Raw genomic sequence first — 15,930 nt, 5'->3', positions numbered from 1 at the left:
GATAAGGCTCTCCATACCCCCTCCTTGATGCCTTCGCTTATTTCACGATCATGTTTCTCAGAATTGGCAGAGAAATCACTTTTTAAGAGAAATCCTTGTGGCTCTTCTCTGGCCACCATTGGGTTTTCCCAACTCGAAAGATCCTGTGTATTCTTATTTGCTAAACACGGGGAGGGCGATTTTGAAAGCCAATTTCCATGGGTAAAAAGCCTTTTTTGAAAATGACTCCCCACCCCTCTTACTACAATTAAAACTACGCATGTTCCTCCTGCATTGAGAGGAGGGGTTCCCGAGGGCATTTTTAGGTCAAGAGAGGAGAGGGGGAATAATGCGCAGTTTTTGCTTTTTCAAAACCGCGTGCGTTATCTTTCCTTAAACATTTTAACCCACAGAAAAAGCAGGTGCAAACACCACCGGTACGTTGCAGTAATTGAAGGAAAATTTTACATTAACTTTGATTCACGGGGCAAACCCGGTGGGTAGACAGTGCCCATGGAGTCTGCACCTGCCTTTGGTGGGTATATTTGGAGCGCCTCCCTCAAATGTGGCTAAAAGTGGGCGCGACGTGGATCATCGCACTGTACTCTTAGGTAGATAGAGGGAGGGCAGTTGCCCAGTCGTCAGGCAAACCATTTACAAGGATAAATTGCTATTCGTCAGCGTTACCAAATCATTTTGTCCATAGATACAAAATAGGAGAAAACCTTTAGTAAAGAGAACCCTGATTTATTTGTACCCCACTTTGATTAATGTGGATCTAAGGAATACCAAAAAGAGTAAATTCATAAAGGGATTTCTGCGAGTCAAAGGGTGTTTAAGCCATGGAACAAAAATCCTCTGAAAATCCACCCCCCAAATCCCCACATGCGGGGAGAAAGGGTAGGCCCAAAAGGCAGGGATTAGGGTGGGCCAGGTGAAGTAAGCAACGGGGAATTCATTTTGAAATCTCCACCCCCGCCGTGTTCTTTACACCTGCAAGACTCGCCGCTCCCGACCCCGGCACGATTTCTGGAGTTTCCCTTTCAAACCCAACTTGCAGACCCATGGGTGCAAGGTCCCCACAGGGCCCATAAGCTCAGCGGTGGAGCTGAGAATTGGCCTCCAGATGAGCTAACGAGAGCTTTCACTGTATCTCTTCCCCCGGCCTCTCCCCACCTCCGGCTCAATCAGTGTCAGGTGATAAATGAGCTCCTCGGCCAGAGAGGAGTTTGGGGGAAGGGGAGGTCTTTTCTGTCTCAAGCCAGCCTGGCCTGTGCCGCTCCATCTCCCAAAGCAAGCAATGCCTGTTGAGAACTTTATAATTATTTTATGTATGCAAAGCTGTCCAAGCCGACACTCGATGTAATACTTTAGTAGCACTAGTCATGGCCAATACTGTATTTATAATGACCGAGAGGCATTTCTCCTCTTCAGGGAGCTTACGGAGAAAATATGTGAGCTTTTTCCCTTTTCTTTCTCTCTCTTGTTCTTTGGTTTTCTGTTCTTGTTGTCTTTGTCAGCCTTCTCCTCATCCTTCCCTTCTCTCGCCTTCCTCCCCACTACGCTCAGGTTACATGCAAATTAGCCTCTCCAGCACACGCTCTTACCTCCTGTGAATCGCCAGGAGCCTCCGTGCTATGATTTACGGGGGCCGGTGCAGCGCTGTGCTCCTGCGATCGGATGATTGATTAGAATGGATGTGCCGGGCCAAAGGCACTGGTGTACACCCACAGCGCTGACTACCTGGGAAACCGATTTCCCAGTGCTTAACAGACAACCACGTGTGGCTGGAGACCAGAGAAGGTGGAATTTTGTAGCTACTGTTCCATTTTATGCTCCAGAAATATAATTATTAGCCCATTTGGCAAAATGTATCCCTGGGCAAGTAATTATAGATCGCCTTTGGATGCAATATACTGTTTTGTTGTTCTTGATGACTGCAGTCTCTTAGTAGGCTAATTTCACCGAGCTTTGCAAATGATTTTTACACACTAAAATCGTGATATGGCAAATGATTCAATTGATGGGGGTTTAGCCTATGCTTTGGGCATTTGTAGGATTAAAAAGACAAGTGTCCAACTTAGCACCAACCTTATGACCATTTCCCCTTGTAGAGGTAGGGGAGGGAAACCAAAGGAATAAAAAGTAAATGGAACTCCCTTCCCAGTATCTGTAGGGATTGAGCCACGGTGATAAGGAAGGATTTTCTTTTTTCGGTTAAGTATCCTGCACCTATATTTTGAGGTGTAATCTGCACTGAGAAAGTTGGAAAATGGAACTGGCATGATGGCTTGAAGGGAGGAGAGTGCACGATGATGAAACTTTGGCTCCTCAATGATTCCTTGCTTAAGATGATGCACTAAGCCATATGGAATGGGGAGTGGATTTAACAGCAACCCTTAATAGTGTTGATGGGCAAGAGGGGCTGCCCATGCCAGATTTCCCACCAGAAGGTCAGTGGCACTATGGTAGCTGATTTGGTATGAATATGGTTACAAAGAAAAGGAGATGGGGGGGGGGGGGGGGAGGAGAGCAGAGGAATCAGACGAGGAACGTTTTGAAAAATATCACCGTGGTAGGTGAAAGGCTGCTTTCAGCCCTGTTCTTTAGACATGACGTCTTGGATTATTCATATTAGTACCTGCTGGAACCCACAGCCGATTGCTCAGCTGTGCCACTCTAATGTTTGATGCACTGTAAACAAGTCAGGCTGACTATATTAGTTATCTGTTTCAGAAAATATGATCCGCTACACAGGGAGTCCGGACAGCCTCCGCTCCCGCACTCCGATGATAACCCCAGACCTGGAGAGCGGGGTCAAGGTGTGGCACCTGGTCAAGAACCACGAGCATGGAGACCAAAAGGAGGGCGACCGTGGCAGCAAAATGGTGTCTGAAATCTACCTGACCAGACTTCTCGCCACCAAGGTAAAAGGGAATTGTCTCTGCCTTTCCCAAGTTACTTAGTAACAGAGTAAATGACAGCCGATAAAGGTCATAACCTCTCCTGCCCGTGGCTTCGTCCACTTTCCATTTTGTTAGTTCCACACAAGCACGCTCTTCTGAAAGTGGGGTGTTCTGGTCGCTGCCGTCCCAAAAAAGACATGGCGGACATAGAAAAGGTACAGAGAAGGGTGACAAAAATGATAAAGGGGATGGAAAAGCTCCCTTATGGAGAAAAGCTAGATTAGGACTCATTAGCTTGGAAAAGGGACAACGGAGAGGGGATATGATTGAGATTTATAAAATTATGAGTGGGGTGGAACAATACTAGGGCTAGGGGGCACTCCATAGAACTAGCAACCAACAGATTTAAATCAAATGCTAGGAAGTATTTTTTCACTCACCGTGCAATCGAGCTATGGAATATGTTGTCAAAGGTCGTGGTCAAAGCAACTAACATAATGGGTGTTCAAAAGAGGACTGGAGAAGTTCCTGAAGGGAAAGTCCATAAACAGTTATTAGTTATGTAGTCTTGGGAAAGCCGGCGCTTATCCCTGGGAGTGAGATACAAGAAATGGAACAGCTCTTGGAGATCTGCCAGGTACCTGTGACCAGGACTGGTCACAATGGACCTTGGTCTGACCCAGCATGGTGGTATTTCATTTCCATATGTACACTTCCAATGATGAGTGGTCATTCTCCAAACTCTTCTTCAATGAACACCAAAGATGTATTTGTTCAGCATTGCTACTTTTTCTTCGCCTTTCTTCACACATTACCCCCCTGCTCCTTTTAGTCTTACAATTCCGCCTCTGGCCTTTATCCGTTGAACATGCCTGAAAAAAGTCTTGTCACCTCACTTTACCGCCCCTTCCTCCATTCTCTGTTTCTGTGGATAAGACGGTCATCCTCCCAGTCCCCCTCAGCCTGCAACCTAGGAGTCATCTCTGACTCCTCTCTCTCCTTCTCTACACATATCCAAAACTCTGCTAAAACGAGCCGTTTCTTTCTCTAGACCATCGCCAAAATCCATCCCTTCCTTTCTGAACCCACTACCAGAACCCTTATCCGCTCTCATCTCCTCCTGCTTAAACTATTGCAATATCTTTTCTTCCACTTGCATTTCTGCCGTCGTGATTTCTTTCTTTGAGGATAATTTTCAAGAGGGTTTGCGCGCTTAATACTTGGTTTTGCAAGTATAAATGCACTTTATCTGTATAAGTAGGCTTTTGAAAGTTGCTACAATAGACGGCATTGAATTGTCCATAGTTTTTACATGTGTTAAGTGCACTTTAAGTGCGTAAATGGGCTTTTGAAAATTGCTACGATGGTATGCGATATTTACATGCCTAACTCTGTCTTTTCCAGCTTTACCAGATATTCTTCTCTTCTTTCTGAGATCTTTCATGCTGTTTGAATGCTGATCTTTTTGCCCTTTTTCAGCCTCTTCAGAGAATCATAGCGCTGCCCTTTCCTGTCACTTTTACTTACTGATTCCTTGCCCTTTCCACTGCTCCTTTGAATTTAGCCCACTCTTATTTCACTCCGCCCACCTCCTCCCGCCCTCAGGGACTTCCCCATGTGTTGTTGAAATCCAGGACTTGCAGTCTTGTGTGACTCCTCCTTTGCCTTGATCGTTACAACAAACCTGACTGCCTCATGGTCGCTGGTGCTCAGGTGGGCACCAGGACATTAGAGATGCTGTTTCCACTCATAAGTAGCAGTGCCATCCCCTCCCTTTGTGGATTTCCATCACCATTTGTCCGAGGAAACGATCTCTCCCCTTCTCGCCGATCTTGCAGACAAAATATTCCAACCTACATGCAAGGCCCCCTCCCCACTGCACTCCCACCCTTTCGGATGTCTTCGGCCAGATTTCACTCCAGTTCCTCTATCTGGGTTGGAGGTCTGTAGACGATGTAGATGTTAAGTTCCGTTGCCTTTTTCCAAGAGGGCCATTGGTACCCTCCTCCAGTGCCCGTTCCCTTGACATTTCAGCTGTTCCCCCTTTTCTGCCATCCCTGACCTTCCCTGATATGGCTGGATCCCATTCACGGCCCTTATTCAACCATGTCTCCGTTAGGAGCAAGCGCATACAAGAATCCTGCCACGAGCTGCAAGTGCCATCTGCGAAACTTCAGTGAGTCACCCAAACAAATCAAGACCAAGTTATTGCAGGGCAAACCTGCTATAACAGATGTCTTGTGCTTTCCAGTGCAGGGGTTGGGGGGTGAAGGGTTAGAGTCTATGCATTAGGTGTGCATCTGCCACCACGTATGATCCTTCAAGCGATTTTGGGGTTGTACCAGAGATTTTGCTGCAGAGGATCAAAATATATTGTATGCGCTGGCTCAAAAATGTTCGAAGCTTCAGCAAAACACAGAGAGCCGATGCCGAGAAGGCTTGCGGCTTTCGCACAACGCTAGAGCCGCAGAGGGGGCCGTGCACCCGCTAGCCCACTGACTCGGTGTTCTGATGATGAAGGTTTTCCCTGAGATGTCAGCAGCTCTTTAAAAGGACGGCATTTTTCTGTCACTTCGGATTGTAATCATACGCTTCAGGACCCCTGAAACGTCCTTTCATTTACACCTAGGGGTAAAAGCTGCCTGAACGGGAGATTATGACCCCCTCATTACACTGATGCTGAGACAAAGCAGAACAGAGAAAGGGGAGAGCAGTAAAGTGAGAGAGGGAGGGCTAAGGGAAAGAGATAAGATGGGATTCATTAGGAAGGCGTTGTGACAGAATCCAGCAGCTGGTAATTGGATGGGAGACCTCCAGGAAATGCTGAAAGCTGCAGGACTCAGCAGAGAGGGCACCCTTACCTCTGATTTACCAAGCCATGGCCCGGCAAGGGATGGGCGAGTAGCTGCTCCGTGTGGACATCAGATACTCTGGGGTCAGCGGAGGTTGCAGAAGCAGCGTTCCCAGCTCCAGACTTGGAGGGAGGAGGGGAGAAACAGCTGTCAAGCAGCCACGCCTGTCTGCTGCAATTGTTCCGATATCCAGCGGGAACTGCAGTCTTTGCCTTTCAACTAGAGGACTGGGTTCGATGGGAGGAAGTAAAGAATATATGAGGGAGGAGAGGGACACAGGAGAGAGAAACCCAGCATAGCTGCACATGAAGGTTCACGGCACCTAAGCCCCAGTGAGAGCCAGTTCTGATGGAACTGGAAGCCCGGAGGAGCAGGAGGAAGCTGACAGGCCAAAATAAAGGGGAAAAAAAAACCAGATTGCATGGCACGTTTTGACAGGTAGGAGATTATTATTCCCAGACCCGGGACAAAATTCTAAAACCAGGTTGCACAGTCTGGCACCTGCCAAGTTTCACCTTGTAGAAAGGTCTGAGATTTCCCTTCCTGTTTATCAGTTCTGCTGGTAGTTTGAAAAACATTGTACACGTCAGCACAGTGGAACATGCATATAACCATTCATTCAGGTAGAATAGGTCAGGGATGTCCCTGCTCTGAAGATCTTGCACCCTTGAAGCTGATCAACGCTTTGGATAAACATGTGATAGAAATTCATGGAAAACAACCGCGGAGAGGAAGGGAAGAGAAAACTTAAAGAAATCCTGGCTGACAGGGGAGGCAGCCCCTCTGTCTGAGCGTGAGCGTCAGCCAGACAAATAAATGGATTCTTTCAGAGAGCTCAGTCTATCATCTCCACCGTCACTTCATGAAAAATGATTGCCTGACAGCACTGTAACTTACCACCGTTGACTTTTCGTCCCGTAAATGCTAGATCCTGCAGCACGCGTTGACAGCTTCCATACCGCACCCCTCCGTGTCATCTGGTGATGGCACATGGTGATTTACACAGAATTGCTTCACTTGGCACCTGCATGCTCCAAGCCAGGAAGACATGCTTGCAAGAGTCACTGTGTCTACAGTGAAGGGGGCTCGTGATGGAGTTTGATACAGTACCAGTCGCTGCAGCATTACAGTACCAAGATGCACCATCACGGTGGCCAGCCGGGTAAACACAACTTCAGTCCATGGTGCAGTATTACAACAAATGGCCACGGTGAAAGTGATGCCTATAGTGCAGCCTCAGATTGAGCTGCAATGGCAAATATGATCCCCCAGTGTGGCAGTATCACAACAATTGGCAAAAGTGACAGTAATCCTCATGCCAAAGTAAAAAATAGCCAAAAAGTGTAAGAATAAACTATAGTCAAAACAATATCAAATCTCACTTTATGCAATATAGGAATACATTAGACATAGGTTAATGACCTTCATATAGCACTGGACTTGAGCACGCATCGACCGTGTTTTAAAGTCCTCTTATACGTGCTCAAGTTATAATCATTGGTCACATGAATTGCTTTCTCATCAAATATATATGTATTTTTAAGCATATTTTCTTTTGCATTAAAAACTCAAGAAATGCTGCAGTCCACTATTAACGTCAGTTCTTCTATTTAAAGTGAGCACTTATCTGAGTGTGTGTGTGAAGGCCTCAAAATGTATCCACAGCTTTAAGACGTTTTATAACCCAACACTGCAATGTTTCGGATTGGATCTTCCTTCCTCGGGGGTTATCCAAGGGGTGGCAGTCGTCCTCCACAGGTTCTACAAGTTCATGGCGAGAGTTGTAAAGCTTGCTTGATTACCATAAAATTCCATAACGTCGCTTGTGTGGCCCAACGGCAAAAAGTTAAAGAACTTCTAAGGATCTATACATTTTCTTATTGAAATCAAACAAGCTGCATGACGCTGAAGCGGTTGCTGCTGCTGTCGGTGGCTTGAAGGCTTGACGCCAACAGTTTAGCAGTCATTTGAAAAAGGAAAAGCGCGCGGAAAGTTGACTGTCAATCAAAAGGGGAAGACCGCGCAAATGGCGGTCCGTCAATCAAACTCAGAACATGGTGAACAACCCAAAAAATGTGGAAGAAACATATTTTAAATAGTGTGCCATTCAGTTCTGTCATTTAGTCCAAATGGATGAATGATGATAAGTTTAAAAATCCACCGGTTTTCACACCAATTAAGTTGCCTCTTATTGCCACAATCCTCTCCCCCCCCCCCCCCCCCCCCCCCCCCCCTCCGTGATGAAAGGGGAATGTGCTCCAAGATAGTCCAAAGTAGATCCTGAAAATGATGTAACACACAGTATTGAAATGGGACATCGTTTTCAGGATCTACTTTGGACTATCTTAATCAGCTTGAAAACTGGTGGATTTTTAAACTTAACACCGTTCATCCATTTTGGACTAAATAACAAAACTGAATGGCGCATTTAAAATGTGTTTCTTACACTCTATTTTGGTTGTTCACCATATATATTTGATGAGAAAGCAATTCATGTGACCAATGATTATAACTTGAGCACGTAGAAGAGGACTTTAAAACACAGTCGATGCGTGTTCAAGTCCAGTGCTATACTTTGCCTAATTCATTCCTATATTGCATAAAGTGAGATTTGATATTGTTTTGAGTTATCCTCATGCTGTAGCAGCGCAGCGACCATCCCGGGGTGGGTGGGTGGCATTTTATTTTACATATTGCCTTTATATGGGAAACCAGTATGATTTAACGTGATGACAGTCACCACATTCTTGCACGGAACTTGGTAAAGCCAATCTAAAGCTAAACGTAACGGCACAGCCATCTGCAGGCTGAGGCACGGAGGAAGGGTGCTTGGGAGATTGGTAACTATCAGTGCTGCTCTGAGTGGGTGTGTGGGAGACCCCCGTGGCTGCAGGAAGCTGCCAATGCTGGGTGAAACTGGAGAACATTTTTGATTGTTAGCCAACATGATTTTGTTTGCTTATTTTCGTCTCTTTTAAATAAAGGCGATTTTGTTTTGCTTTGGATAAACAAAGTGGGAAGTGCCAGTCGCTCAGTACTGGCCGTGTAAGGAGAGCAGTAGCTTGCCTTGTGATAGGCTCTGGATCATGCCCAGCTGGTACTGAATATAATTGTGATGCCGCCTTCTGCTCAGAAGTCAGCAATTTGCTCTAACCAGTGGCAAGGCAGCACCAAATAACGTGATGCAGCTTCATTGCCATTCCAGCCGTAACATCTGAGCATGCATTAAAAATCAAACTTTTTAAAAAGATTGTAAGAACCCAAAAATGTGCCGGCTTAGTGGCAGTGCTCTGCACTGCGATGCGGAAGGTCCCCAGTTCCATCCCCCAGCTGAGTCTTCCACTCTCCGGGTCAGCTAGAGCTGTGGATGCCATGGAGGCAGTATTCACATCCCCCACCCTCCAGGTGCGGAAGGCAATGGGGGGAGGGAGTCGGGGTCATTAAGGACGATTCATGATCGCAAGCTTTCCGAAGGAGCCCCAATGCGTAGCCTCTGGCCCAGCACTCTCGCTGCAGTCACCAGATAAGGTACGTTGGGGAGAGAGGAGCATATAAAAGAGGAGAGAAATCTCCAGGAAGTTGCAGATGGTTCTCATTGAGCTGGAAGTCCAAAGGAACATGAGGAAAGTGTCAGGTCCAGGAAAAAAAGAACCATAGACCTGTGGCATCTCGCGAGGAATAAAATAGGAGTATTCATAGCACATGAGATTCACTGATGCCTGATTATTTTCAATAATCAACAGTAACAAGAAAGAAATTAACAAAAGTATCTAATAGATTTGTGTTTTAGTTTCCCCAAATTATTCATATTATATAATAATTCTTACAACTAAAATTAACCTTGGGGAAGAGGTCACATTCACCAGTGAATTAAGAGAAGTAATTTAGTGGACTCAGTTTTAGAGTTCAGACCCTCGGGTGCTCAGTCTTGTCTCAGCAAAATTTAGAAGCATAATTTGAGCAACAGTCTTGTCAACTTCACAGTATTAACTCGGAAGTCTTCTCATCCCTAAATGCAGAAATGCCACCTGTTCAACAATACTGGCAAAACTGTTGTACCTCCTTGCACGCAAATGCAATCCCGCTGGGCTTAACAATATAAAACTTCAGAAACCTGCATGGAGCAGCTGACTGGCAGTTTTGGTGCCCGGATCTGTGCGGCAGCTTTCAAAGGAGCAATACTAGCATTAGTCAGCTGAAGTTGGATAAGATGTGGCAATGGGAGTTAAAGTGACTTTCCAGGGTCGCATGATGGTCTTGATGGAGAGTCAGGAGGCAAACGGGATTTGAACTGCTGCGCTTCCCAAACTACCCTTGCTCAGCGGTCAGTGCTAACCATTGGCCAAGACCTTCTTCATAAAAATGATCTTCGGATTCCCATTCAGGGCTGTACTATAGTTGTGTCTTAAGTTAGATGCTCCACAGCCAGTGTTAGTGTAACTGTTCTTGCGGCGTCAGAGAGAAGTCTGAAGGGAGCAGGTTAATACCCCGACCATGGAAGTTCTTGCCGGCCATGTTGGTGTAACGCTGGTGAGCTGCAGAGTGAGAGCTGCTGTGAGTCTTGAGTGAAAACTACTACTACAAAGACCAGCATGGGAGACCTGCAAGTTTTCCCGTCACACCTACCGCTTGGCCCTGTGTGCAGTGTCGTGAATTCTACGATTATTCAGGGGTTCTGTTCCTGACAATCTAAGGGTTCATCAGATAGGGTAGCAGACTGCGAGTCAAAGCACTCAGTAGCAAGGGTTACCAAGCCCTCTCGGTGGCAGTACTGCAAGGGGTTACGACCCTGGAATAACTGCAGACACTCCCAGTAGTTCCTTTATTTATAGGAGTGGGCGCGTTTCAGATTCACAGTTCCAACCAAGTTCATCCCCAGTTCCAGACCGTACTCTTGTACCAAAGCTTAAGGATTTGATAGGGTTTTGCTTCTCCCTGCCTTGATGAGGGTTGCAGGTCTCCAGCGTTTAAGCCTCATTTGATCCCTCACTATGGATGGGTTTCTATTCATGGGGAACACGGTACAGTCGGGATTCATTGTCCTCCCTGAACCTTAGCTTCACCAAGGCGCTTTATCAGACCACCTGAAAACGCTGCCTCACACGCCAAGACTGAACTCACTCCCCCAAGAGTTTACCCCCCAACCTTTCTCTTGTTGGGACACGAGCACCCCGGGACATGCCATGTTGCCCAGGCGCCACACAGAGAACTTAAACCTGTCCTGCAGTCGTGATCTGCATGAATGGACACCGCAATGCAACATGCTTCCCAGGTTTCCGTGCAGAAAGCAAGTGTGCAAAAACTGATTTACGAAATGAAGAAGAGAGCACAGAAGCATGCAGACAAACATCTTCGACATCACTTACTCAACAAAAATCCCCTTCATTCCTCTTCACTTTGGGGCGACCCGGTAAGCCCTGTGGACCTCTTAACCAGGAGTGATCTGGGTGTGCTGAGATGGTGCTGAGAGACAGAACGTGGGCGCGGGACCGCTGCCGATGGTGCGGGGCAAGGTGACACTGGCAGCCCTGACTTCTGTAGAGAGGGCAGCATCCCGTTTATAATGACCTGGTCTGGCATGGGCCATTGCGTGGGCAAAATCTGCCGTGGGTGGTCCTTTCCTCCTCTGCCCCTGCAGCTGCTCTGATACCTGGCAGGAGAAGCCCTGGAATGGGAAGCCCTCATTCCAGAGGGTTTGGGGGTTTCATGCAGCTGGGGAGGGGGGGTTGCTTCATTTTGGGTTGAGGATGTGGGCTACAGGGGGCTTGGAAGGGGGGAGGGATCTTTCCCGGGGGGGCTATTGGGTGCCTCGGGGATTCGCGTCTGCAGTGTGCATTTGGAAAGTAGCACACACTGCCTGTGAAAAACAGAAACATATTTGCCTTTCTCAGTCCCACACATTACAGAACAATTAGTATAATTTCCATAATTAATTGTTGCGCTACGTTACACATTGCCTTCTCGCTGAGTAAATGACGCGGAAGAGGTTTGCCTGCACTTGTTAATTTCTGAAGCAGCGTTGAATCCACGTTGCTTCGCCCTTGACGCACAGTGCGCACGTGTCCGCGCTCAGTGCATTTTCCATCCCATTATTTTGTGACTGACCGTGTCAGCGCTAAACGTAACAGTGCCACAGAGTGCCGGGTGCTGCCCGAAAGAGCACCTTTTATTCATTTAATCTGTTCCTTTCTATGAAAATGATTTCTGCTCCAGGAATCTTCTGCTTAGAAAAGATAATTGTGCCGGCCTAATGACTCTTGAACTATTTGCAGTGCACCTACGATTTTTTTTGTTAAGCATTTTCCAGATGGTGTGCGTTGGGCGCATCTCATGAAACGTAGCAAGGGCTTGCAGATCCATTTTGTTCACTTGGGTTCTTGTGAGCCCAGGACTGAGTTCTGACTGAAACTGAGGCAGGGACTGGAGGGGACTGGGGATGTAAATATTTGTCTGCAGTAGAATAGTTTTGCAGAGAGAATGCATGGCTGTTGGATATTAACATAGCACACGTGCGAGTTATGTTTTTTTTTGCTGTGCTGGAAGAAAAAGGAGGGTATGCAGCTTAGGTCAGGGGTGGGCAATGCCAGTCCTTTAGGGGCACCCTAACCAGTCAGGTTTTCTCATGCATATTCATTAGGGATGGCCTGAAGCCCGGAGGACTGGAGTTGCTCACCCATGGCGTAGAGTATCCCCTATAACCGTATGGTAGCATGTACGAGGAGCAGGTAATCTCTAGAAACGTCCATCCCCAGTGCTTACCTTCCTTCTAATTATAGCTTTATAAAGCTGCATTCCCTTCCTAATGTCATGTAGTGCATCTTGGTTTATGATCTATAATTGGAATAGCTCCTAAAGACCTGCTGTATGGGAAGGACGTAATAGACCATTGCATTTGCATGTTACTGTGTCTCTTGAGAGATCCTTTGAGAACCGGGACTGTTATCGTATGGACCTGTGCTTCAGAAATAGCATCCTGTCTTTGTGATGCCTGAAGCAGTGCAAAATAAAGCGGCTGGGGCAAGGTCGCACCGAGTGTCAGTCGCAAAAGACGTGACCTGAATTTAAGGCCTTGGGGTGTGCCGCTGTTTAAAATGACATTGAAAATGCCGACCTTTGTTGTTTCGTTGTTGTGTAGTTTCCAAAATGAAACATAAACGAAAATTTGTTGGGTATTTTTTTTTTTTTTCTTTCTGCATTTTGGCGAGGGCGCTAAAACGCAGACGCAAAAGAAAAAAAATAAGAAAAAAAATGAAGTTTTCCAACGCACGCCCCTGTTGAGGGCTTCTGCGCCCTAACTCTACCGCTACACTGAGTCCGCAAACCTTTGTTGTGCGCTGCCGCCTTTGTATCGGGGCCAGATCTGTTCAATAGTCTGTTCTCCCTTTTCCCCGCTGCAACAGGGCACCTTACAGAAGTTTGTGGATGACCTCTTCGAGACCATATTTAGCACCGCGCACCGGGGCAGCGCACTCCCCCTTGCCATCAAGTACATGTTTGACTTCTTGGATGAGCAGGCCGACAAGCACAGCATCCACGATCCGCACGTCCGGCACACTTGGAAGAGCAACTGGTGAGTGGAGGCCCCTCTACGGCGCCGTCTTAGGCAAGGGACCGACCTCATGGTCCTCGCTCACGGTTTTCTCACCTGGCCTCATCAGTCAGCAGCCGCCAAAATGCTAAACCTGGTGCTAAAAAAAAAAAAATGTTTGGCACGTAGGCCATTAAAAAGGTAACGTGCACGGTAACAAACCGTTTTAACCAATTGCATCTAAAGGTTTTTGCACACTAAAGTGAGCACGAATGGGGGCCGAAATAAAATTACCGTGCAGCCTAGCCGCAATGCTAAAACGCCTGTGTAGAAATGAGCCCAAGGTGGGTTCTGCTACGCAGGGGCGAGGGGGCAGGGAGCAGGCTGAGCAGTAATGCTCGGGGAGAAGGGATTCAGGAAGGGGGGACCACTTTCTGTTTGCTGAATTTAGGGAGAAAGGAAATCCCCTCCCCCACCTTTCCAAACTACATTTTAAAAAATGTGCGGTTGCTGGGGGACTCAGATGGGTGCATTTGTTTGCAAAACATTTAGAGTTGCTGCCTGTATCGTCTGCTGGCCGAGGGGCACGCGTGTTTTATCGTAGGTGGGGTTGCGTTTTTTTCCTGTCGCTGAGTTTTGTTGTTTTTCATGAATGTGTTTTTGTTTTATATTGTATTATTGGAAACCATTTTGGACGGTTTTGGGAGTTTTTTTTTCCTGGGGAGGTGGCTCAAAGTTAAAGCGACGAACAGGGGATTTTTAGGCTGCTGCAGGCCTGGTAAAAAAAAATGTAACACCTGGTCCAAGGCAGGCGTTGCAGCTTCGGGCTTTACCAAGTCCAGAGAAAATAAGCAGATGTGGGGAGCCCACCACGCTCCTTCCCATGGCCCAGTAAAGCCTTGTCTGCATGTGACGCTCTTATTTATATCCAAAGACGCGGGTGTTTGCAGCCACATTTAGAGGCGGCGTTCCCCGGGTCACACTTACCTCAGAGAGGAAAATAATGCTCGTAAATTGCATTTTCAAATCCGCACGCACGTGTCCTTCCTTCCGGGAAGGAAGCAGGTGCAGACGGCCAGGGGTCCTTTGTACCTGCGACAGGTTTCAGAGCAAGCGTGTCCGTGCACTCGGTGCAAAGCTTGCAGGTTGGAAAGTGCCTGCAGAGACCCTGTGTCCCCTCAGTGTACCCACCTGTCCCTGGATCTTGTTCCTCTTAGGCCTTTCATCAGCCACTGACGCGTGTCCAAGCTCTGTCCTAACTGCTCGTAGCAAATTAGCTTTCCCTAGCCTGACAGACACCTGCACTTCAGGCCATTGAGCCTACCCTGAGGGGTTTCAAGGCTTTCTCTTGTCTCTGCCTCTTCCATTTCCTCTGTCTGTCTTGTCCTGCTCTCTGTGATTTCATTCGCCTCTGGCCCCCTTCTCGTCTTCCTCCCCTCACCCTCTGGCTTCCAAGTCCCGAAGTCCATATCCCCTTGCTGGTTGGGCTCAGATTCTGAGCGGATCCGAGCGGCTCCTGTTGCGCACGTAGCGCTGCGCTGTTTTCATCAGGCACCCATCACTCCTAGAACAAGCTGCAGGGGTGGATCTGAGATGGGGGGGGACGGGGGACACAGCCACATTCTGTCTCTGTCATCTCTTAAGTCCTCCACCCATCCCCACCCCCGGTCTCACAGAGCACCAGAGAAAGGTAAAGGGACCGGGGGAGGGGATGTGCTGAGGGGATTTCCTCCTCCCCCGCCCTCCTCCCTTTCCAGGATCCTAGATCCCCCCTCTTCCACGGTGGAGGAAGGCCACCCCCTTTCCTCATGCACTGCTTCTTCTTTTCCCATTGCACATGACACGTGGGAGGCACAGCCAGCGAACCCTGGGGGGGGGGACTCTGAGATCCCCCCCCCCCCCATGACGCTGACAGACATTTCTTCAAGCTGCAGTAAAAAAAAAAAAACCAAAAAAACCCAGACACCCCCCCACCCCCTGTGCACCAAGAGGCTTTTCACTAATGAAACATTAGCATATTATTACCATTATCTGCGCTTTTAATCTACGGCTGATTGCAGCCACTCAGAGTAAATGAGCAGGAGGTTTATTTAGAAGGGGGGAGAGGGAAGGAAGAGATGATCTCTGCAATCAGATTAAATTAACTCCAAAGTCGGGCTTTCCCTGCTTCTTCCTTGACTGCTGCTTTCCTCCGCTGCGTTTTCGCTGTTCCCTCTGTAAGAGCCAACCTTAAAGATCTTAACATCTCGCAACCTTTTCAAAAAAAAAAAAATAGACGTGATGCGTTGGCGTAAAGAAAATGGATCGAGGGAGGGCCTCACAAACCAAACGGGCCCTCCCCGGCTTTCAGTCCATCCCTCTTACCCCACAGCCTCCGTTGCTTCCCCGTTGCGGCTTCTCTCGCCGCTGCGGCGCTGAATTTCTGCCCCTCCGTATCGGCTCCTGTCTCTTCTGCGGCCATGGTTAGCAGATGTGGTAGTCATGGGGGGGGGGGGGGGGGGGGCTCACAGGCCACGCAGCGGCCCCCTGGCTGCGGGCTTCCTGTTTCAGAAGGAAAAGCTGCGGAGGACGGGGGAGGAGAGGTTGGTTTCACCGCAAGGCCCGTGAGCACGCCGGCCCACGGTCCCATGTCCACACGCCCGGTGGCATGCACGCGCACACAGCG

General features: G+C 47.9%; 1 protein-coding gene across 1 annotated transcript in view; it reads left to right on the top strand.

Moving 5' to 3' along the window:
- PLXNA4 (plexin A4) overlaps positions 1–15,930 on the top strand; it is a 970,847-nt gene that overhangs the window by 916,526 nt on the left and 38,391 nt on the right. The window contains exons 28-29 of the mRNA XM_029615156.1: positions 2,716–2,906; positions 13,138–13,307. Coding sequence (XP_029471016.1) covers positions 2,716–2,906; positions 13,138–13,307 — 361 coding nt within the window. The remainder of the gene's footprint in view (positions 1–2,715; positions 2,907–13,137; positions 13,308–15,930) is intronic.

The sequence above is a fragment of the Rhinatrema bivittatum genome, chromosome 9 (genome assembly GCF_901001135.1).
Source record: "Rhinatrema bivittatum chromosome 9, aRhiBiv1.1, whole genome shotgun sequence".
NCBI classification, from domain to species: domain Eukaryota; kingdom Metazoa; phylum Chordata; class Amphibia; order Gymnophiona; family Rhinatrematidae; genus Rhinatrema; species Rhinatrema bivittatum.
This window is presented reverse-complemented; position numbering and strand designations above follow the sequence as displayed.